We start from the raw sequence: 23,394 nt of genomic DNA, 5'->3' as shown, positions 1-23,394 counted from the left end.
ACAAAGTATTTCATCAGTGGGGTCTATTATAATAATAGCAATAATAACAAAAAAATTAGCAATAACAAGAACAATAATAATTATTATTATAATAACAATAACATTAGCAATAACAAGAACAATAATAATTATTATTATAATAACAATAACATTAGCAATAACAAGAACAATAATAATTATTATAATAACTATTTCTTGTATATTAGTATTACCAATATTATACTCCCTCCGTTCCATGATATAGTTCTTGTTTTCTTATTTTGGAGATCCAAAATGTTATTTCTGTTTCTATTTTTGGATAGTATGTAAAGATCATTATACCCTCATTTTTTTTAACTTTATTCATTATACTTCCTAAATTACCCTTGAATTTTCCACTTGCCTTGTACTTTTTTCCACTTTCTTTCTCTAACTTTTGTTTATAATTGTATTTTTCACCTTTTTTTTTGTACTTTATTCACTTTCTGCTCTCTAACTTTTGTCTATAATTGTACTTTTCACCTTTTTTTATGTACTTCATCCATTTTTGCCTCCCATTTCTTGAATATTGTGAAAAAACACAAATAGAAACTTTATATTGGGACAAAGGGAGTACTTGATAATTAATAATGTAATTTGTAAACAACTTCAATATTGTCCATAATAATAATAATAATAATAATAATAATAATAATAAACCCTTATAATATATATATTGTAATTTGAAAACAACTTTTTTTTTTTTTTAAGATACTACAATATTGGTATATATCAAAGATATTAATTATTTTTGTTAAAAAAAACAAAAAAGATAAATTAAATCTTTAACCATGATTAGATACAATTAAATTTCCTCAAAAAAAAAGATACAATTAAATTAATTAATTAATTAATAATTAATAAAAAAAAACCGCCACCGCCACCACCACACAGCCACCTCTCCCCTCCCCCTGATTGTTGGCCCTCCCCTTCCCACCGGCGACATCTCTCAACGCTGGCGAGGGGCTAGGGGATTGCGCCGGCGAGGGGAGGAAGAGGTAGGGGGGTCGCCTATCTCCCTTTCCCTAGGGATGTCGTCGATCTGATGTCAGGAAGGTCGTTTTGGGGGAGGGGAAGGGGAGAGGGTGGGCCGGGTTTTGGTTTTAGGGATGGTTTGGGGTCACTGGTGAAAGGGAGAAGGTGGAAAGGGACCGCCTGAGGGGATCGGAGGTTTTCGATCAGCCTGCAGGGAAGGGGGCTGGGTTGCCGGCATTATTTTGGGTTAAGTTGCCGGCAGTTGTTGCATCGCTGGTGGTGCGTCGCTGGTCGCCGACACTACCGGTGGAAAGGGGTGGTTGTTTTTTATTTTAATTTTCTATAATTTTTTTCCTGATTTTCAAAAATAATAAAATCTATTTTTAAAAAGATTTTCTAACATTTATAAAACATTTAACTGATTTTTAGCAAAATAAAAAATAGAGGGGACAATTTTTTTTTGTGGTCATGAAGGTGCCACCACAATGGGCCCACCTTTACCTTAAGGTGATAAATAACTATTTGATCACCCTAGAACTCCCCTTGGCTTCTGTATTGAGACAATAACACAAGATTTGTTTTAAAAACAATTCGTGTCAAACTTCTACTCTAGACAAAATTTTCACTAAAATGTTTTTTGGTGTCAACAAAACTGCAAAAGGTCATATCCATCAACCGAAAAACAGCACAAGCACAAGTATATTTATCTGTATCAGAGCTTTATCTTCCAACCAAAAATTCCAGGAGATAAGGTGAAGCTAGAAACATCATTCTAGCAACTAACTTGGTCTTCCAAGGGAATAAGAAATCGGCAAATCATCAAACGTCGAGCCATTGCTAATATTTTCCAAGGGTTAACAAAGAAGGTTAAATGAAGGCATGTCTTCGATGCCTAATACTTCATCCATCAGAAGTTCCTTCTCTAACTGTGCTCTCGTTAACTTAAGGACATCCTGCAACACATCATATGAAAATCGTTATGTAGTGTGAGAGATTGAGAGGGGTAGCAAAGGAAAAAAATTACTGTAAAAGATAGGATGCCTCCTTACGTTGAACTCCATGTACGTGGCATTCTTCTCTAGCCATTGCTTATCCATAACCACAAAGGCTACACTATAAAGCAAATCAAAGGCCCATTCATTTTCTGAAATTTACAGCAGAAATTTCTAATTAGGATAAGCCATGCCATTGTAATCAATTCAAGAACTCAATGAGACACGACTCTAAATGGAAATGCTATGCATAGAGTTGGCCAGTGATCAGCTAGTGGGTGTTCAACTGTGACTGATCAACAAAGCAGCCTCGCTGATCCACTTTAGGTGGAACAGATTCATTAGAATATAAAATAGCTAAATTGAGATGTGCTATCCGTTATGAACCAAGTTGTTGGGATGACCTGCTGCCTAACCAGATCAACGATCAACACAAGAGTCACGGAATAACTAAAGAAAGAGAATTAATAGAGTTGTCCTAGGTGAAAAAAATCAGTTACCTGATAACATCTGCAAGAAAACAGCTCTAACAAAAGATCTCCCTTTCACTGTATTAATAGAATGATATAAGTCGCCAAAAACTTATGATGCAAAAAAAAAAAAGAAGATTTTATTAAACTGAGCAAGTAAAGCACACCAGCTTGGTTACAGCAAACATCAAACCTAAATACGAGCTAACATTAATTTCTACTTACAAGCATCTAGATCAAGCATTTGTATGAGCATAAATGTTATATTTACTCCAGCAACAGCAAAGGGATATTCCCATGTTGCACGTTTTCCATCTTGTTTCTTCACTAAATGCTGGAAAGATGTCTGCAACAACAATATAGATGATGTGAATTTAAATAGAATCGAAATAAGGAGATGAGCAGTCTGGAAAAATGGCAAAACAAAGCATATAAATCCTCTATCAACATTTCTATAACATTATTAAAAATCCAAAATTCTGTGATCCAAAGTTAACGGAACAAAAGATGCCACACTTTTCTCATAACTAACTCTTATCAGTTTTCAGTAATCGTCATTTTCCACTTTGGTATACACAGAACTCCCTGAATTGTTCAATAGATTTAACCTAGATGGACCATTAAAAAATTGCTCTCATTTTTCTAAATCATCTAAATGTGAAATGATGTATTCTGAACACTCAATAAATATCAAACAAGGATCTTACAGAAAATGTCTTGGCAAAGAACAGCAAGTTTTCCAAAGAGATAAAGCCAGCTCCTCTGCTCAATAGTAAGATAGACAAGATCAAATCACAAAAAAGACGAAAGGGATACATATGACAGCGGCAGAGGAAGGCTGGCAAGTGAGAAACCTGAAATCTGTTGAGGGATCCCTTCCTTGCCATCCCATTTCTTTCCATTGCTCCGATATTAAACCATGGAGCTGTTGATCAGGATACGTAGCATACCACAAAGCCCTAAGAGCTTCCTGTCAATACAATATCATTTATACAGCATAGAAAGACTAATAAGTACGCATTATTAGCAGCAAGTCTCACATTTAACAACCCCCTAGGGTCATAAAATGTTAAGAAAAAAAAAAAAAAAAACAACAAGAATTCTTACCACAAAGTATACTCTATCAATGAGTGTGTACCTGGTGGTCTGATCTTGAGGGATCAAAGTAAATCTTCATGCGATGCTTTAACCTATTAAGTCTTTGTTCCTGTTTCAAGAAAGAGCATAACTCACAACAGTCAACACCAATTTAAAGCAGAGCCTTAATGAACAGTTGGCATATCCATGTCTAGCATCTTGCAAAAATAACGAAGACTATCACAGTATGCAAGGTACTACCAACCTCCCTCAGACCAAAATACAATAAATAAAGGACAATAGAAAGAAGCTTCATACTTAGAAACAACAAACTTTTCAGAAAAATCTTGGAAAATCTGCCGTGTACAAGCCTGAATAATATGCAAGATATGCATGTCATATAGTCAAACATATAACAGGATTAACAGAATGGATGAAAGGAGCTGAAATCAACCTAGTAATGTATGAAGTCTCTTCCCTGCCTCAGCCCAATTTTTATTTTAATTAAAAAAAATCCTGCCCAATCTGCCCTATTCCTCTATGCAGTACAGATTTTACCTGCAAGGGTGTCAAGGTAATGCAAATACGTTCATAGAACCCCTTCCTCTTGAAGCAGTAACAGGTAAGGCCTTTACCTATCCATGTTGTTACGCAAGTTACATCATCTGCCCAAGAGAAGTACAACTTTACATCTTGAATTGTTTACAGCAGAATAAACGCCTCTAATTATATGCAGAGCTAATAATTTAACGAGCTTTTAAATTTCAAAAAGTAATTTAAAGGGTCAAACTTAAATTTTTGACCAAATAGTTTCTTAAACCAACATGAAAGGAAAAGCAGCACATAACTATACGCACTTGAAGTTGCGTTTGGTGAATTTCAGAATATCACACAAAATATACACAGATATTATGTTTTAATGTTTTATTATGCCTCAAATCCTAGGATTGAAATAACATAGAGAAACCTTACAAGCAAATAAAAATGCAGTGCTAACCACAAAAAAGTCGGATGTTCATCATCACATATATTGCTATTGTGAAGCTACCAAACCAATAAAAATGTCATCTCTATTGAACCATTGTTTTTTCATGCAACTTTAGCTTTATCACAGGGAGAAACAAATAAAACTCATGTGATTCCGTAGTCCATCCAAATAACAGCATACTTCTGATTTATATGACAAATGATCTCTACATTCACGGTTGATACAAAAGAGAAAATTGTGAAATCCTTCTTTCAAATCATGATTCCTATAGTTTGGGGTAAAAATGAGCAGAACCACAAAGATAAATGCATACATAGTGACGCGTTGTCAGAAAAACTACATAGTTCATAACTAGAGTTCCTAAGCCATTCTTTAGTTATAGTGGAGGGGAAATCGGGAAATCAGCAAATCAGCAAGCCACGCCAAAGTCACGCCGTCATCACCAAGTCCAACTTATTTAACTCAAAATTCACAAATGATTTAGGTACTAATCAGTAATCATGAGTACTCAAAACATGTTTCAAAATCTTAATCAGCTCCTACAACTTCAAACACCAATTTTGATAAGGGTGGACTTAATCTCCCAAAGCTACTACCCACTCGAATTCAACCAAGTTATGAATTCCAAGGATGACTACCAATTGAATTGAATGTACACATCTCATTTGTTTAATAACAACTAATGCGGTACGATTTCAATAGCAGTTATGCTAAATCAGGATTAAAATGCAATATAAATGAGTAATTCCTACATGAACTAGATTGATTAATCTCACAATATGATATTGGAATATTGGATGAATTCTTGTAAAAATACAAATTCACTGTACTCCATATTACACAATGCCAATGCCAACCAAACATTAAAAAACTAGCATTTCTTGCAAAATTCAACTTAACTGCATCATATTCCTCAAGTTTCATCCTTTAATCAAGATTATTGTCTTTACAATTTAATACCAAAATCCATTAAAATAAAATGATAATAACGGAATACAAACACCATCATATCAACCATTGATCCTCAAATTCAATAAAACTGCCTCATTTCACACCCAACGAAAAATCCCATCAATTACAAGATGATTAAAATTGAAAGATGAGAAGTTTCCAAGCAATACCCCAGAACAAAGAGTCATTATTTAAATGCATTTACATCATAGAATCAAACATAGAAGAGCAAGAAAGAAAACAATGAAATTTCGAGAAAGAGAGAATAGTACGAGAATTAAGATTGCAGGGATTTCCATGATTGTTTCTGTGAGCGCCCATTGATGGTAATTCCAAATAACTGAAACTCTTCAGTCGTCACTCTCTTGAGTGTTCAATGAATAAATTGGTTCAATAATTTGGTCTTCGTTTTATGAAGCGGTCTAACTTCTTGGTGGTTTTGTTTCATTAATACGAGTACTGAGACTAAAGCGATTCATTTAATGTAAGTCGGGTTGACTTGTTTAGTTGTGTGGGATTTTAGTTAGAAGATCTCGGAAGAGGAACTCACCTAATGTACTATCACTACGAGTAATATAGATTTGTAAAAAATCATAATCAAAAAATTGTGTTGTAAGAAGCTATTAGTATTCGTTTTAGTTAAATGACTTAAATCATTTGAAATATTTGGATTAATGATGTACATGATTATGCGATAGTTTTTAATATACCATTTTTTGAAAGAAAATGATAATGAAGTCTTCACAGCTGCATAAGAAAGATTAGAAATTAGTAAGCATTGTTAACTTTGATCGACAAGTGATTCTGTCATAAATTCTCAATCATATACTATTTTATAGAAAGTATATCTAATACTTATATAATATATAGAGTAAAAAGTGATATATATTATAATCATATTTTTAAATAAGCGAAATAAACTACAAACATAAATATCCACACTTTTAGCACAAAACAAAACACTTTCCTCCACTATCCATTTATATGATTTGGGCCTATTAGTTAATACGAGTAGTTAGTACTATAAATACACTAAATACTTGTATTGTTTAAGCAAGTTGATCCAAAACAACAACCACCCGCCCATTCAAGATTTGAAATCAACTAAAAGACAACAATGTGCAAGACAAATAGACAATATTTTAGCAGGCATCAGTGTCCCTCCAAACCAGACACAAAGTCTAACAACACAGGGTGACATCTCAACCATTGGATTCTTATTAAGCCCCATATTAGTAATTTGTAATTGTATATTTTAAAATTTATCGTTTTAGTTAATTAGTCGTAAATGTCATAGTACTCGTAGTAGAGTAACTCAGAGTAGATGTCATAATAGAGTAAGTTACAGTTGATTCCATATAAAAAGTAATTTACGGAGTACTAAATACCCCATCAGTGTCATAGTAATTAACACTTAGTTTTTTTTCATAACTTTGACCCTTTTTTTTTTTATTTTTTTTTATTTTGCTATTATATAAAATAAAATATTAATAAGCTATTAGATTTATCTTAAGGAAAATTTGTTTTTAATAATCCAACCTTTCGCCGGTCTTAATCTATTAATCCCACCTTTTGATTATAGCCGATTAATCCCACCTTTACACCCCTTTCTAGTTTATCCGGCCCAACTGGTTATTTCACCTTTTACAACAGGTTACATGTCCACATGTCACGCTATGATTGGCTAAAAATTATTTTTGTTAACTTTTTTATAAAAATCTTTTTATTTCCTCTTTCCTTTTCCCCTGCCCTTACCCTCTTTCCTCCCCCTCACGGCCCCACCTCCATGAATTCCGACACACTCCCAGCCACCCCAGCCACCTTTACCGCCCTTCCCCAACCACCCTGTTGCCCTTCCCAACTTCCCTAGCCACCCCATTCACCAACCACGACCACCCACCCTCATTTTTCACCTTCACCCACGAAACCGAGACGGCCGTACTTGTCGACATACACATCGCCGTAAAAACAGTGAAAATGACGGCAAACAAACTATCGGACGGTAGAGAAGATCAGAGGGAGGGACGGTAAATTTTCTTCATATTTCGAAATTTCTGGTTTTCGGGATTTTAATTGGGGGTTTGGGGTTTGATTTGGGGATTTTAAACTCGATATCATCTGAGCTTTTTTCCTTCATCTCTTTGCTAAGTGTTTCGGGTTTCTAGGGTTTCGATGTGGGTGGATTAATTGCTGTTGCTGGCTGATGGCGAGGTGGAGAGAGAGAGCAGCAGCAGGGGTTTGGAAGTGGCGGTAATGGGGCTGCTGCTGTCTTGAGGTTTTGCGTGAGAAGGTGTGGCTGATTGGTGGTTGTTTGTTGCAGGTTGGTGGCTGATTGGTTGCGCAGGGTGGAGGTGCGCGGGCTGAGAGAGGAGGTGCGGTGTTTTGTGTGGTGGCTGCATTGGTTGGAGTTGCGAGGATTTTCGAGTGTTGGCCGGAAAGAGAGGGAAGGGGGACTACTTGGCCGGAAAAGGGTAATTGAGGCTGCCGGAATCCATGGGGGACTCGGTTGTGACTTAGGGGAAGGTGGGTCATGGGTGGTTACGTTGCTGGAAAGGAAAAAAAAAAAAAAAAAAAAACCTTTTTGTTTTGTTAAAAAAAATCAGGAAAAAAAAAATTACCTGAAGAACAGGTCACCGGTCAAGTTGGCCTAATAGAATAAGATGCCCCCTAAAGGTGAGATTAATCTGCTATAATCGAAAAGTGATATTAATAAACTAAGACTAGCGAAAGGTTTGATTATTAAAATCAAATTTTCCTTATCTCTCTATATTATTAGAATATCAAGTGCTCCTCCAACTTTGACGAGTTGCAGCATCACTTCATGATAGTTCTTGTAGTGAAGGAGGCATAGTTGTGAGGCTGGTCTAGCCTCATGCCATAGATTAGTTACCCGCGTATACAAAGTTTATTACATCTGATATCTGTTCTTCTAGACACGCATTTAGGCATCAGAGGGTATTCTTTAACTTGTACTTGAGCATCAGACCTAGCGGATCAGGTCATATATTGCCCCCCTTCACCTACCTGCAAACCGCGTAACTCTATATACATGTTGAGCAAATTATCGGATAAAAATAATAGTATTAGTTAAACATCACAAGGCATAGAAGTCAGTTGATGGCTCTGAAACAGCACTCGAAATCTTTGTGCAAAACAATTGACTGTTGGTTTCAGACTTTTAGAACTGAACCTTCAATGCTTTTCTAATGTTAGCAGGGAACTTTTATTCCATATTTCCATTAGAATCACATTTTGTGTCCATCCTAACACATAAGTACATACTGACTCAATGTACTTTTACAGACTTGCAGAAAATAAACTCATCACTATGACACTCAGATATCCGAAAATCCGATTTATATAATCAACACAGAAAGAAAGTGTTTACCAAATCACTCCTAGCTAATTCTTTCTCCTGCAGAGAGTAACACCGTCTCCAATTGATATGAGGGCAGATTCAACTCGAGGATCACTTGCAAGGAAGCTATTCAATTCCTTCGTATCCCTGCGAACACTTTGATTAAAAGACTTGTTTTCCTGATCACCATCTTCGAAAAACTCAAACATCTTCAGAATATGCAACGGAACCAAACCAAAGGGTGTTGTCATAGGCAATGGCTCCTCCAACTTTGACGAGTTTCAACAACACTTCATGGTAGTTCTTGTAGTTTTTCTTATCAGCATCCATAAATGCAAAATCAAATGTCCCTTCTCCACCCTGCATATTTAGATACATCTTTAAATTTGTTCACATTTTTAATTACATGAAATAAGATGAAATGGTTTCCGATTCTAAAAATGGCCTGGGATCGTTCATTGTTTAGAAGATCATTCAAGATTTGCACAGCAATTCCTTCGACAAAATCAATCTTATGCTCAACTCCTGCCTTCTTAATAAAAGGTAATCCAACCTCATAGGCTTCTCTGTTTACATCGATGGCTATAACCTGCAACAATGATGCTTATTTACCATGATTTACATCAATTAGTGCTTAGATGGAAAGGAGAAACAAAGATAAAAATTATCTGGAAGGAAATCATATAACCAAAATGCTATACCTTGCCATCATCAGGGAGAGCAAGGGCATACCATGATTTACATCAATTAGTGCTTAGATGGAAAGGAGAAACAAAGATAAAAAATATCTGGAAGGAAATCATATAACCAAAATGCTATACCTTGCCATCATCAGGGAGAGCAAGGGCAGTGGAAAGAAGCGAGTAGCCAGTAAAAACACTGATCTCCAATGTCCTTTTGGCATTCATAAGCTTTAACATGATTGATAGAAGTTGTGCTTCATCAGCAGCAACGTTCATTGTGTACCTAGAAAACAGAGAAATTATGCACCCTTAAATTTTAACATAAATTTTAACATGATTGATAGAAGTTGTGCTTCATCAGCAGCAACGTTCATTGTGTACCTAGAAAACAGAGAAATTATGCACCCTTAAATTTTAACATAAATTTTAACATGATTGATAGAAGTTGTGCTTATACATGTTAAATTAAGGATGATAAAAGCTAGGTGAAAGAGCGAGTCAGCTAAGAGAAGCATGCATCTCGAATAGCTTGAAGTTAGCATATGTTATTGATGTAACCATTGCCTACAACTGAGGAACCACACTCCATGTTACAACAAGAAGAATCACAAAGAGAACTTCTAGAACATAATAAGACTCAAATTGATATACTAAGCAAGTAAGCATCAACCAACAAGACTCAAAATGATGGAAAATGTTAGCAATAAGTGCGTGGCATTCAAAAGATAAGTGCTGGGATATTCTAGGCTGTCCTATATGGATTTCAAAATCAAATGTATTACTCAGAGGAAAGAAAACAAATTTCGGAGAAGAAAACAAATTTTGGAGAAGAAAAAGGAAGCGAATTAGGGGGTAGGCAGAGTTGCTCATGTTTGCACCATAAACCGATGAAACATGAAACACATTGACAAATTAAACTTTACAAAAATGAAGTGAATTAGGGGAAGGTAAAGTTGCTCATGTTGATATTGAGAATAGAAGTTAAATCAAGTAAGAAATTATCTTAATCTTCTCAAAAATGCCTTGCACGGTTGCATGCACCAGATTACGAATTTAATTTGCTCTAATTATACCCAATTCCAATCCCTTTTTTCCTTTAAGTACTTCTCACATACATAAGCCATTTGATCTAATCCATATTATTGTTGCGAACTTACATAATGTGACAACTCATAGGGAATTTCTAAGAATTCTAACCATTGTTGATAATTACACAAGGGTTACGTCTTACATGAACCTATTTGCTTCATTACAACTACGCGAGTATTTTCAATTCTTTCCCTATTTAAACTCTTTGAAACTCATCATGAAACTTAGGAACCATGTATATCTGTTAGGATAATTAAGGAAACATTAAACCAATGATTTCAAATATTAGACTAAACCCTCAGGCACATATGAACTTCCGGAAAAGCGTGTGTTTTCACACCCAAAAAAACTTCAGCGCACTCCCAAACCAATCATATTCGACAATGATTTCACTAATCGTGATTTGTGAAAGTCAACGACGTATACACCAATGAAGGCCCTTTACACAAAGGAGCATAACATAACATATGAAATATGATCAGACTAGACGAGGCAGCAAAATTAAAACCTTGGCAAATTGAATTGAATTCATCAATAATTAGCCAAGGGAATGTATCAAAAACCAAAATTACAACTAAAAAAAAATAAAAATTACTTGAAGCAAAATTAAATTTCAGATTCATCCACAACTACTTGAAATTATATAAGCATTAGTACTCCCTCCTTCCTGTTCTATTGTTCCTGTTGTCGAACAAAAAGATTCCTAACACGAACAACAAAAAAGAACGGAGAGAGTATATCATATCGAGTTTTGAGGAGAGGCAAAAGAAAATGCAGCACATACAAATGAGGATATTTTTCAACAGTAGCAAGTCGAATTTCCTTGAGTTGTTCATGCTTGTTTGGATATGCTCTGGTTTCCAATTTACACTGCAAAAAAAATTCACATTTTCTTAAAAAACTACTTATAATATTCCCATCAATTAATTAAAGAGAAAAAATAAATATGGATTTGCAAACCTGAAGAAGTTCTGGGCTATTAAGGATGTTTTTAGGCTTATCGATTGAGTGATTTGAATCCATGAAAACCTTGCTGCTCTAGTGCTCTTGCAACTTAATTATTGCTGGTTTATTGGTAATTAATTTTGAGATTGGGTTAATTAGCTAACACGGAAACTTATGAGATGAAAAACCAATTGTTTTCGTGTTAACGAAGCTTAGAAATGACTAGGACTTGAGGTTTTCTAGTATATAAAACCCGAGTTGATTTCGTGCTATATATGGATTAAAAGTACTCCATAGTAATTTATCATAACAGATAACACTAATTTAGAGCAAATTAAGGATAAGATAAGCAATAAACATAAGCAAATTATATAATTCTTAGCTTTTGGATTGAGAGTATGAGAAGTCTAAGAAAAATTGGGTGAGATAGAATTTGGCAATTTGGGTATAACTCTTGGCGCATAGCGCCTATTTATTTCAAATAGGTAAATATTAACATGAGTATAAAATATTAACATTGAGTATAAAATACCATCAAATAGGTAAATAGTGCCACTAAATATTATAGTGGTATAAATATTTTTCTAATGGTACAAATAAGTATGTAAATGTACATCAAATATTATAACACCGTGAGATATAATAGTACTACTAAGACAACCTATAATCTAATAGTATAATATATATAGGGCTGAGCAAAACTACCCGAAAAACCAAAAATCCGAAAACCCGATTCGTAACCGTTCCAAAAATTAGGGTACCAATCCGATAACCATAACGATTTGAGTACATGTTCCGATAATTTGTTATCGGGTATGGTTATTGGGTATCATTTTAAAATTAACAGTTACCCGAACCGATCCGATAAACAATTTTTTTTTCCCTACTTAAATCTATTTTTCCAAATCTAAACTCTTACTTTACTTCATAATCACTTTATAATATCAATGATTAGTAATATTATTAATAATTTGACAAGATCATTTGGTATTGTTGTTAATCAGTGTTAAATGATATCATTATAACTACATTATTAAGTTTAATTATCATTATTGGATATCTTATTGGATGCCCGATAACCGATCCGAAAATCCGGGCACCCAAAATCTGGGTACCCAATTTTATCGGTTCGGTTTATGGATATCACTTTTAGTGATATTGGTTATCGATTACCCGAACCATTACTACTAACGGTACAGGTACCCATCCCATACTCACCCCTTATATATATGCATAATAGTACAAAAAAATACCACTATAATCATAATAAGTACCATTATAAATATCAAATGTTTTACCCTCCTATCTGCAAAGAAAAAATGTATAGCGCCTAGATGGACTTGCAATTTGGCATGGTTGTTGACTTGCAAATTTTTAATTAGTTACAGGTGGCATATTGGGATGGCCCTATGGGTGGTGAGACGGATGAGTGTGGTGACTCATGAAAAGCCCAAAATAATGAGTTGTTTGCCAAAAAGAGAGGCCCAAATTTTACAATACTACATTGACATGTTATTAGACTAGATAAAATTAATCCATATGACCATATTTGATTACATAAATAAAAAAATTTGATCCAAATTCTACCCAAAATCATTCGACTCAATTCGAAACAAAAGGGGGGGGGGGGGGGGGGGGGGGGGGGGGGGGGGGGGGGGGGGGGGGGGGCTAATACTCAAAAAAACCCAATTTTATTGGTTGTACATTTGTAGCGTACATAGTAACAATTATTTTATTTTTTTGAAAACACATGATATTGAGTCTTTTATTAGTACAATAACTTTGATCAATGAACACAACATTGCAATAGAAAGTAAAGTATGTTTCATTTTAGTACTTGCGCCTGCAAAGCGTAACACCATCACCAATCGAAAGAAGGCTCGACTCAATTCGAGGGTCACTTGCAAGAAAGCTATTCAATTTTTTGATGGCTTCATGTCCATGTTTTTTAATGTATCCCATAATAGGGTCATTCTTGAATTTTTCATCATCATCGGCTAAGGCGACCGAGCCAAACCAAAGAGTGTTATCGAAGGCGATCACTCCTCCGACCTTAACAAGCTTTAGCAATGGCTCATGGTAGTTGATGTAGTTTTCCTTATCAGCATCAACAAATGCAAAATCAAAGGTCCCTTCCTTGCCCTGCATTTTTCACACTCAACATTGTTATAATCTATAAACACTAGTATTATTTGTCACATGCAAAATCAATTTAGATTGGGTCTGTGTCACAAAATGTTTGTTAAAAGTTAATTTGGGCCGTTTGGCATTTGTGTTTTTAGAAAAGTCAATTGGGCCTTATCATTCTTTCTTATGATCCTTTTACTAGATTTTAGGTTACAAATTAACACATTAGGCAGTTAGTCCCTCCATGTAGGTATATTGTCAATTCAATACTTTGATTATTATTAATTAATGTTTTTTAATCATCAATGCGTAAAACTGTACAAGTTAATATTGTGAAATTATAATAAATGATAACGAATTTGACCAAGTCTCATGTAATAGTGTCTTGTTTTAATTTAAGTATAAAATTATAAATTACTCACAATATAATGGTCAAAGTGTGTTATATAAATAGAGTAAAATAATATTATAGCGTACCTTGCTTATTAAATCATTTAAAAATGGCATGGCATTTCCTTCAACAAACTCAATTTTATGCTCAACTCCTGCCTTTTTAATGGCCGGTAATCCAACCTTGTATGCTTCCATGTCCGGGTCAACTGCTATAACCTGAAATCAAAATTACAAAATCAATTATTTTGGACCAAAATAATAAAATCAAGTTTTGTATTCAATTATGGAGTAGGTGTTATTTATATAAGGAAATAGTACTTTCTTCTTAATAATATGATATTACAAATTTATAATGCTTCGTGTTACAACAAACTGTTAGTTAAGATGCTTTTATTTAAACTTTCAACAAGTTCATTTAAATAAATTACTTTTACAAATAAAATTAGTCCTATATGTTAACATTAATATTCGATGATTAAAAAACTTACTTTGCCATCTTCAGGAAGAGCGAGTGCAGTAGTAAGAAGTGAATAGCCAGTAAAAACACCAATTTCTAGGGTATTTTTGGCATTCATTAGCTTCAATAACATTGATAGGAATTGTGCTTCATCTGCAGATGCATTCATAATGCTCCTGAAAACGGACCATACCCAATGTAACAACTATTAGCTAGTCCTTCAATTTATTTTTATCTGTTTTATAAATATCACATCTTACTAGTGTGAAAGCTTGGAAAATGCAAATTGTGTTATTAAATACTAGTATAAGTGAACGAAACATTGATTTTAATATACCCATGCATAATACTAGTGATGCTGTACATTAGAAGATCCTTAGCATAAATTCTTTGCTTTTTTCGAATTATTATTTCTGATGCATTAGAAGTTTCCATTACGAGGAGGGTCTCCTTTCTAATGTTTTTACTTATCTTTGTGTAAAAACAAAATGTTGTTACACAATACTTTTGAAAACAAAATGTTGGTCCAACAATATTTTTTCTTATCACTGTTTTAAAGGTGCACAATGCCTATCACCCTATGCCATGCATTGAGCTACAATAAAAAATTTTGATCCAAATGAGCTACAAGGTCAATATAATTGAGTTACAATTTTTTTTTCTTCCTCGTATTATAAAAAAATTTACTTGTTTGGGTGTGTGTAATAAGAGACAAGTAAAAGCGATGAAATAAAAAAAAAAATGGGTGCTTCATGAATGCGTAAAAAAATGTAAAGTTAATTTGGAGATCGATAGAGAGAAAGAGTACATGTGTTTGTATTTCTCCAAAGTGGCATCCCTAATTTCCTTCAATTGTTCATGTTCATTAGGGTACGCACTTGTTTCTAATATGTACTGTCAAAAAAACAAATTAAACCCCAAATTATAATACATCAATGCAATAATATCATATTTTTAATTTTTTTTTTGTTTTTCAAGCTGTAAAATGCAAATAATTAACGATAATAATTTACTTGTAGTAACTAACCTTTTCAAGAGCTGGGCTGTTGAGAATGGTGAACTCCTTGATTTTCTTCAAATCCATTGCTTCTCTGGTTGGTTTAATTATGTGTATATTTCTTAATTAATTAAGGATTAAACGGAAGCAAAGGATATATATGTATTAACAGTGGTTTGATTTTCTTTGAGGCGCATGAAGTTATATTTATATAAACAGCCCAAAAGATATTTATATTCCAGGAAATTTTGACAATGATTTATGATAATAATGTTTTCGAATATAATACAAGCCACCATCAAAGACCATTACTTAATTAAATGAGTAGTAGTAAAAGTTTGACAATTCTAAACACCAACCATATAATATGCCATACATTCATGTTTTTTTGAAATTGGACTTTTATATATCTTTATAATAACAAACGAATTTCAAATTTGTGCTATGTTATTATTATGTACTGTCTATACACAGTCAAAATTGTTGAAATGGCAATTTTAAATAATACGATAAAGTAGTTTGAAAATCATGGTGGACATTATAAGTCCATTGATAAATTATTGAACATGACACGAGCAATTTTACTTACCCGCTTTATACTTGGTAGTAGTTTAAAATTTATAACAACGAGGAAAACAACCACAATCAACAACATTTGAAAGCGCTTAATAATATTAGCTCCATCACGATTCAAATCCCAATTTAAACTCATTATAAAATTATATTAGGAATTGAATGAAATACTTCATATATTACATGTCTCATTATATCTTCAGTTTTTTTATTCCAAAGATACAATAATTTGGTGGAGTGGGGCACATAGCGCTCATGCCTCTTATCAGATCCGCCCATGCAAAGCCCGACATCAAAGATATATTATTCTAAAACTATTCTAGTATTTCAATTTCTAGACTAGAAATATACAAAGTCTTTGGTAATTTACATCTACTTTATTGTTGACTATTATTTATGCATGTAATTTATTTTCAATAGTTGTGGATGAAAAATAAAATGAAAAAGAGTTTTAACAATAAAAACTTGGAAAGTCCAAAAAGACGACGCTAGGTATCTGGACTTAAACTAGCGAGTACTATATTCATGCTTGAAATTTCTTTCTTGACAGCTTTTGAAGTAGTTGTAATTGTTTGACTCTTAGAGACTTGACTAAAAGCATGAACTTAAACTAGACATTTGAACAACACCAAACAACTTTAAATGAAACTTAATAATGCAATTTGACTAGTAATTCCAAATGGTGTGGATTTGGGCTATGTTATAAGTAACTGACAATAAACTATATGAAAGAAATAGAAGTAAAAGTAATTGACAGATTTGGTTAAAAGTCTTAGAACATTATACAAGTATGACTATATATATATATATATATAATATATATATATATATATATATATATATATATATATATATATATATATATATATATATATTATATATATATATATATATATATATATATATATATATATTATATATATATATATATATATATATATATATATTCTATACATTTACAGCTTTTTTTTTTCCTGTTTATTCATCACTTAGATACGTAGATAAAAAAAAATGATGAAAATATTAAGAGAAATGGAGATAAAGTAAGTAAGAAAAAAATGGAGACGTGTAAATGTTCGGGATAAGATATTACTCATAGTAAATTGTAAATCTTTGTACTACGTGAAATGCATTTAAGAGATGTATTTTACATTTTCACCAAGTGTTAGTTAGGTAAATGTAGTTTTGTTAGGTTGCTTATTTATCCTAAATTATGTCCTTGCATATGTATGCTTGATAACTTTGAGGGAATATGGAAGTATTACGTACATTCGATTGTGAAGAACTAGGTAATACCCGATCTATAAGCTAGAGATATATATATCTCCAATAGTTTAGCAATTATACTTAAACAACACTAGATAAGAGAAATATTTAATTAAAAAATCGACATCCTCAAGTCCTCAACATTTAGGATATAGTATAGTCATGAAACGCCTGTACGTAGGTAATATATTGACAACAATTCAATAGAAATGGAAGAAAATCAAGAAAGAATCATGCACAAAATGAGCCAAAATGTTCAACCTCGCATAAAACGTGAGATTACATAATCCCACATCGAAGTAATATAATATTTTTGCGTTCTTTATATATTTACAAAGACATTATACTGATCACCGAGCTCAGTCACGTGGGCTTGTAACCCAAGTGGGGGTAACAAAGTGATGGAATATAAGCCAAGCTAATTGGGTCGGGTCTTGGGCTGGCAATTTGCTGGCCTGCCCAGTCCAAGTTGCGAGTTGATCCATGGGGCTTCGGCGAAAGTCAGAGCTTCATGGATCCTAAAGCGGAGGGGACCGCGTGAGGCTGGTTTCACAGAGCAACGAAAACTTCCCGCTCTTGTCAGTGGACGGATAACAGGCCGGTGCCTCTCGGATCCATTAGTATCCAATTGGCTTAGATCCGAATTGGACCATCACTTTTTTTTCTTTTTATTTGTAAACACGTTTCTTTTTATTTTTTAACATTTTTATTTGTAACACGACAGGAATTAGATACGAATAAAAATGGGTTAATGTTAAGAGTTTGTGACACGATTAATTAAATGGGTCAACAAGATACGACACGTTTACAAAATGGGTCGGTTAAGTGTTGAGGTCGATCTTCCAACACATTTAACTTCGAACATGAGAATGATAGAACACAACACGTTTGGCAATTCTGTATTCAAGTATGAGTAGTTAAATACATTGAGGATATCATGTTAAAAGGTCAAGTGACCTCCATTGTGAAAGTGTATCTTGAATCTCATTCTTTGACTTTAGGCTCTTGGCATTACTCATTGAATTTTCAACTCCATTTAAAGTAAGAGTTCCTTTGCTGAGGCGCTATTTTTTTGTGTTTTTAACCGTCTTTATAAGCTCGACAAGCCAAGGTAATCATATTTTTGCAGGTTTTCTACTAAATCCAAAAATGTTGATTTTCACAGCGTTTTTACCAGTTGACCTTTTTTTTTTAATTTCGTAAATTCTGATTTTTAAAAAATAAAAATCAAAAATAATAAAACGCTGGCTGAGGCAGCGTTTATTTCTTTAACATAAAACGCTGCCTGGGATAGCGTTTTTTCTGCTGGCTAGACTCCTCACATCAACTTCAGCCTCCAACACTCATTCAGCCACCACCCTCCACCACTTATCCAACCACCACCACCCTCCAACACCATCCCCACCACCAACCCCAACCTCAACCACCATCCCCGCCGACATTCACGAACCCTGACAACCTCCCCACCATCGACCACCACCACTTGCATAGGCGAATAACTATGCAATTGCATCGGTGAAGGTGTGACGGTGTTTGATGTCGAAGGCCCAGGTTGATCGATCATTGCCACATATGCCCCCCCCCCCATGTACATGTGAAGCTATATGAGAACTAAACGACATGTGAAATTGATTGTCGTGCAGCATTCGACTGAAAGATCCCATCCCATATTCAGTTGATGGAATGTTGTGTGAGGGCACTTGGAAGGGCTCTGTGTTGTAACCGGAATAATATGTAGATTGTTGTTCTGGCCGAGTACTTTGTTGGGTACATATAGGCACCATTTCTACATATATCGCAGTGGGAACATCCTTCATTGCAACAACGCTCCTCAGCTCAAAGCTTTCAAATGTTTATTCGTAGAAACAGGTAACACTTGAACCCCATTGTCAGTCTCAAACCTCATTTTAATGTTTAGTTCAACATTCCTTGGGTTTGAACCTATACTACTACGAACCTCGTTCATCAAATCATTGAAAGTCATGTTCGGTTCAAGTGTTAGTGGTTCCATATTTCCTCCACTATACTCGACACGGGGTCCATCGAACAAAATTTCACCTCCCCACCGGCATATCAAAACTAAATTTTGTGCAGCCATATTCGACATAACAACCAAAACACATTACACTTACAGACACTAAATCATCCCTAAATCCCCATAATTAAACAACAATGTAGACATACTTTTCAATTTACAACAACTTAGTATCACTAAATCACCATTAATAAACAATAATGTAGGTTATCAAAATCACTCAAAAACTAACAATTATCAACCATTATCAACACTAACAATTCAACATTATTCAAACTATTATCAACACTAACAATTCAACAATTACCAACACTAACAATTCAACAATTACAAACACTAACAATTCAACATTACCAACACTAACAATTCAACATTATCAAGATTTTAACCACAATTTCAAAAAATTAAAAAACAAAAACATAAACCCTAGAATTTTAAACTTCAAAGAGAGATTGAGTAAATACCAAATTCGGGTTGAAGTGAGGCTAGGTTTTCGGGGCTTTCGGCGGCCCGTCGTCAGAGTGAGACGGCGGTGGAGGTGGCGACTTGAACGGAGAAGTAGAAGGGTCTTGGAGAGAGAGAGATTAAGTGAGGGAATGGAAGTGTGGGAATGCAGGGAGAAGCTGTTATTGGTTTCAAAAAAAAAGCTCGTTGTATAAATTAGAAAGAGACTCGCTGTTAAAAAAAAAAAAAAAAAAAAAAAAGCTCCCAAGAAACGCTGCCTGAGGCAGCGTTTCATTAACAACATTAAACGCTGTCTCAGGCAGTGTTTCATGTTGAACATTAAAAGCTGCCTCAGGCAGCGTTTCATTAAGAACATTAAACAGTGTCTGAGACAGCGTTTTAGGGTCTTTGTTTTTTTTAAAAAAAAATTGTTTTTGAAAACTATAAATTACGAATTTTCTTTTTTAAAAAAAAAAAAAGTAAACAGGTCCAGACAGCATTTTACACATTGAATTTTTTTTTTTTTAAAAAATCAAGATATAAAACGCTGTTCGAGTCTAGTTTGCAAAATAGTTTTTCCACGAGTCTAGTTTGCAAAATACTAAGCAAACAAAGCTTAGTTTGGGAAAACGTCCTCATTATTCAAAGTTTGAGGCACGACCTTACTAGACAGGATATGTTCTATAGGCTCGTACCTCTGTATCCTTGAGTACAAATTACACAGAAATCAAAGCTTGGTGGATGAACTATGACCGTGTACCAGAGCGTGAGTAATGGCCTACCACCATTGATCTTGGTGTGCCGTTGAGGATCGTTCGCTATGTAACACGGTGTTCTGACAGACTCAAACCTTTTTCGACTGTGCTTTCTTCACTTACGCCGGCAAAGAGTAAGGCCATCGCCGATTGAAAGAAGAGTGGACTCGACTCGAGTGTCCAAGGCAAGGAAGCTATTCAACTTCTGTAATGCATCACGACCATGCTGATTAAAATATTCATAACAAGGTCGTTGTTGAATATCTCATCATCGTCTGGAAGGCAAACTGAGCCAAACCAAAGAGTGTTATCGTAGGCGATCACTCCTCCAACCTTAACAAGTTTCAACAATAGTTCATGGTAGTTGATGTAGTTTTCCTTGTCCGCATCAACATAGGCAAAATCAAATCTCCCTTCTTTATGCTATTCACATTTGTTATATCTCGGGTTAAACATAGTACTTCCTTTGTCCGGAATTAAAAGTCATATATATTATTAGCTAAACTCCTCATAATTACAGTAATGATTCTATTAAAATCCGAGTGATACGTACCATTATACAAGAATAATTTGTTTTTGAGAAAAATTAAACAAATTGATCTTATAAACAACAATCACTAGTAAAGTTACCTTGCTTATTGGGTCATGTAATACAGGCAAAGCAATTCCATGAATATAGTCGATTTTATGCTCAACTCCTGCTTTTTTTGTTAATGGTGTCCAACCTCATATGCTTCTCTATGGAAGTCGATGGCTAGAATCTACAATCATATATTACATCATTATTATTATTATTATTATTATTATTATTATTATTATTATTATTATTATTATTATTATTATTATTATTATTATACCCTGTTCACTCCATCTTAAAAAAAATAGAAAAAAAAAAATAGTAAAAATAATTTCACTTCAATAAAAATCTGTAAACTTAAAAGAAGGATATAATAGAAAATCAGCAAAAATAACTTTTCAGTTTAGTAAAAATAATTTCAGTTTAGTAAAATTAATTTCAGTTCAATAAAAATAATTTAAGTTCAGCAAAAATAATTTCAGTTCAGTAAAAATAATTTCAGTTCAACAAAAATAATTAGACTTTATAACCTAATTAAGTAATTAGAGACTAAAGGGTTGAATTAATAGAGAAATTGTATGGAAAAGTTTACCTTGCCATCAACGGGCAAAGTTAAGGCAGCAGTAAGAAGTAAATAGCCAGTGAAAGTTCCAATTTCTATGGTGTTTTTGGCATTCATTAGTTTTAATAGCATTGAAAGGAATTGTGCTTCATCAGCTTTTGTATTCAATATGCTCCTGGAAAGCAGAGAAAAAGAGCATTGCTAAGTTATTTCTAATTTTGAAATCATGTCATTTAAGCTTGAAACTAAGAAATATGACGCTATGACCCGGGCTTTATGTGCACTATATGTGTCGGAGTGTAGATGGCCCTGTAATATGACACTATTTGCATTGAGTTGCACGATACAACATAAAAAATAAAGATATAAGTTAAATGAAGTTCCATCTTAAAATTATATTTTAACGAAAAATTTGTTAGGATGTAGACAATAGTTTAATATCCTTGTCATCTTTCTACCACTCTTCCGATGTGTGACTATAGTACTCCACACCATGGGGAAATTTCAAGAAGATAATATATCTACATAAAGAAGTATAAAGCTATAAGCCTATAAATTATGTACTCTAAATTATAGAGAAAAAAAGAGGAGATTACAAATGTTTGTATTTCTGTACAGTGGCATCTCTAAGCTCCTTCAGCTGCTCATGCTCATTGGGGTAAGCACTGGTATCCAAAATGTACTGTCACCAAAATTCATAACAAATCATATCATGTATTTTCTCAATTTAACTACAAAGATGATAAGTATTTAAAAGTCAAACAATTCTGCGCCGTGCCTTATCCAAATTAATTGTCACGTTGATATCAACTAGTACTGTAATAACTGGATTCGGAAGAGGGTAGTACTCATTACATGACGACATTGGTTAAGAATAACTAACCTCTTCAAGGGCTTTACTGCAGAGAATAGTCTTCTCCTTGATTTTCTCCAAATCCATTGCTGCTGGGTTAATTTTGTGTAATGTCACTAATTTGCTAAGTTATGATACTAGTCTACTAGTTGTCTTTAAGTACTGTAGTTTATTTGATTCTCTTCGAGACAGGTACATAAAAATTTAGTGTTTTTATGTGTAACGTTGTGTTGACTTTGACTTATAAACCGCGAATATTTTCATCACATAGAGTCATAGAGCTGGTAAAGAGTAGAAAATGTTTCTATAGCTAAATTAGGTGATGAGTATGGATAACTTATTAATATTTGTATAACATTATTGATCAATTAGAAAATACAAATGTATTTAGCTGGCCTTTTGGCTTAGCAGCAAACTGTTATGAACTAGACGAAGAGAATATTGGACTAGTTGCAATAGTTTAGAGAGAAAAAAATGACTTACAGAGTAAATTATTACATCTACGACTATTTTTTAATTGATGGTTTTGGCTTTTATATTGTTTTGGTTATGGTTGATAGCGAAGTTATGGCCTTGTGGGAGCCTAATGCATATTAAGAAGTACATTCCTTTCTGCACGAATTTTAATTTGTAACTCGCATAATTTGTTTATAGCCCCTCAATTTCACTTGATTGGCATCGATCACTTTTAAGAGAATTGTAAAAGAGCAAAATGACTTTCATCTGGCATCCTAGTATCCCACATTAAGTTTAGTACGTAAGATGCACGACTAATATATTTTCATAATTCTAAACTTGTTAGCTGAGCC

General features: G+C 33.8%; 3 protein-coding genes across 3 annotated transcripts; all 3 read right to left on the bottom strand.

Annotated features, from left to right (window-relative positions):
* Positions 1-1,385: 1,385 nt before the first annotated feature.
* Positions 1,386-6,013, bottom strand: LOC110710894 (ELMO domain-containing protein B-like). The gene is made up of 9 exons (XM_021889239.1): positions 5,744-6,013; positions 4,091-4,197; positions 3,594-3,662; positions 3,310-3,425; positions 3,163-3,217; positions 2,681-2,801; positions 2,486-2,533; positions 2,043-2,137; positions 1,386-1,946 (listed from the first exon to the last, which is right to left on the bottom strand). Exons 1-9 carry the CDS (start codon positions 5,790-5,792, stop codon positions 1,848-1,850), a joined length of 759 nt encoding a protein of 252 aa, XP_021744931.1. The 5' UTR covers positions 5,793-6,013; the 3' UTR covers positions 1,386-1,847.
* A 2,519-nt stretch (positions 6,014-8,532) lies between these two features.
* Positions 8,533-11,959, bottom strand: LOC110710887 (caffeoyl-CoA O-methyltransferase-like). Its single transcript, XM_021889235.1, has 4 exons — positions 11,562-11,959; positions 11,386-11,471; positions 9,651-9,893; positions 8,533-9,418 (listed from the first exon to the last, which is right to left on the bottom strand). Exons 3-4 carry the CDS (start codon positions 9,786-9,788, stop codon positions 9,170-9,172), a joined length of 387 nt encoding a protein of 128 aa, XP_021744927.1. The 5' UTR covers positions 9,789-9,893; positions 11,386-11,471; positions 11,562-11,959; the 3' UTR covers positions 8,533-9,169.
* A 1,262-nt stretch (positions 11,960-13,221) lies between these two features.
* On the bottom strand, positions 13,222-15,726 carry LOC110710877 (flavonoid 3',5'-methyltransferase-like). Its single transcript, XM_021889229.1, has 5 exons — positions 15,551-15,726; positions 15,332-15,417; positions 14,555-14,699; positions 14,151-14,282; positions 13,222-13,688 (listed from the first exon to the last, which is right to left on the bottom strand). Exons 1-5 carry the CDS (start codon positions 15,605-15,607, stop codon positions 13,377-13,379), a joined length of 732 nt encoding a protein of 243 aa, XP_021744921.1. The 5' UTR covers positions 15,608-15,726; the 3' UTR covers positions 13,222-13,376.
* Between the last annotated feature and the right edge of the window lie 7,668 nt (positions 15,727-23,394).

Source organism: Chenopodium quinoa, unplaced genomic scaffold, assembly GCF_001683475.1.
Source record: "Chenopodium quinoa cultivar QQ74 unplaced genomic scaffold, ASM168347v1, whole genome shotgun sequence".
Lineage (NCBI taxonomy): Eukaryota > Viridiplantae > Streptophyta > Magnoliopsida > Caryophyllales > Amaranthaceae > Chenopodium > Chenopodium quinoa.
This window is presented reverse-complemented; position numbering and strand designations above follow the sequence as displayed.

Bases quoted from the DNA above. Each gene is read 5' to 3' on its own strand.
- LOC110710894 (XM_021889239.1), bottom strand. From the start codon at position 5,792: ATGGGCGCTCACAGAAACAATCATGGAAATCCCTGCAATCTTAATTCT. The intron at 3,426-3,593 runs GTACACACTCAT...TTGTATTGACAG, and splicing joins CCTCAAGATCAGACCACCAG to GAAGCTCTTAGGGCTTTGTG. The intron at 3,218-3,309 runs GTTTCTCACTTG...ACTATTGAGCAG, and splicing joins GATCCCTCAACAGATTTCAG to AGGAGCTGGCTTTATCTCTT.
- LOC110710887 (XM_021889235.1), bottom strand. From the start codon at position 9,788: ATGAACGTTGCTGCTGATGAAGCACAACTTCTATCAATCATGTTAAAG. The intron at 9,419-9,650 runs GTATAGCATTTT...TCATTGTTGCAG, and splicing joins CTCTCCCTGATGATGGCAAG to GTTATAGCCATCGATGTAAA.
- LOC110710877 (XM_021889229.1), bottom strand. From the start codon at position 15,607: ATGGATTTGAAGAAAATCAAGGAGTTCACCATTCTCAACAGCCCAGCT. The intron at 14,700-15,331 runs GTACTCTTTCTC...GTCCGTTTTCAG, and splicing joins TTGGAGAAATACAAACACAT to GAGCATTATGAATGCATCTG. The intron at 13,689-14,150 runs GTACGCTATAAT...TGAAAAATGCAG, and splicing joins TAAATGATTTAATAAGCAAG to GGCAAGGAAGGGACCTTTGA.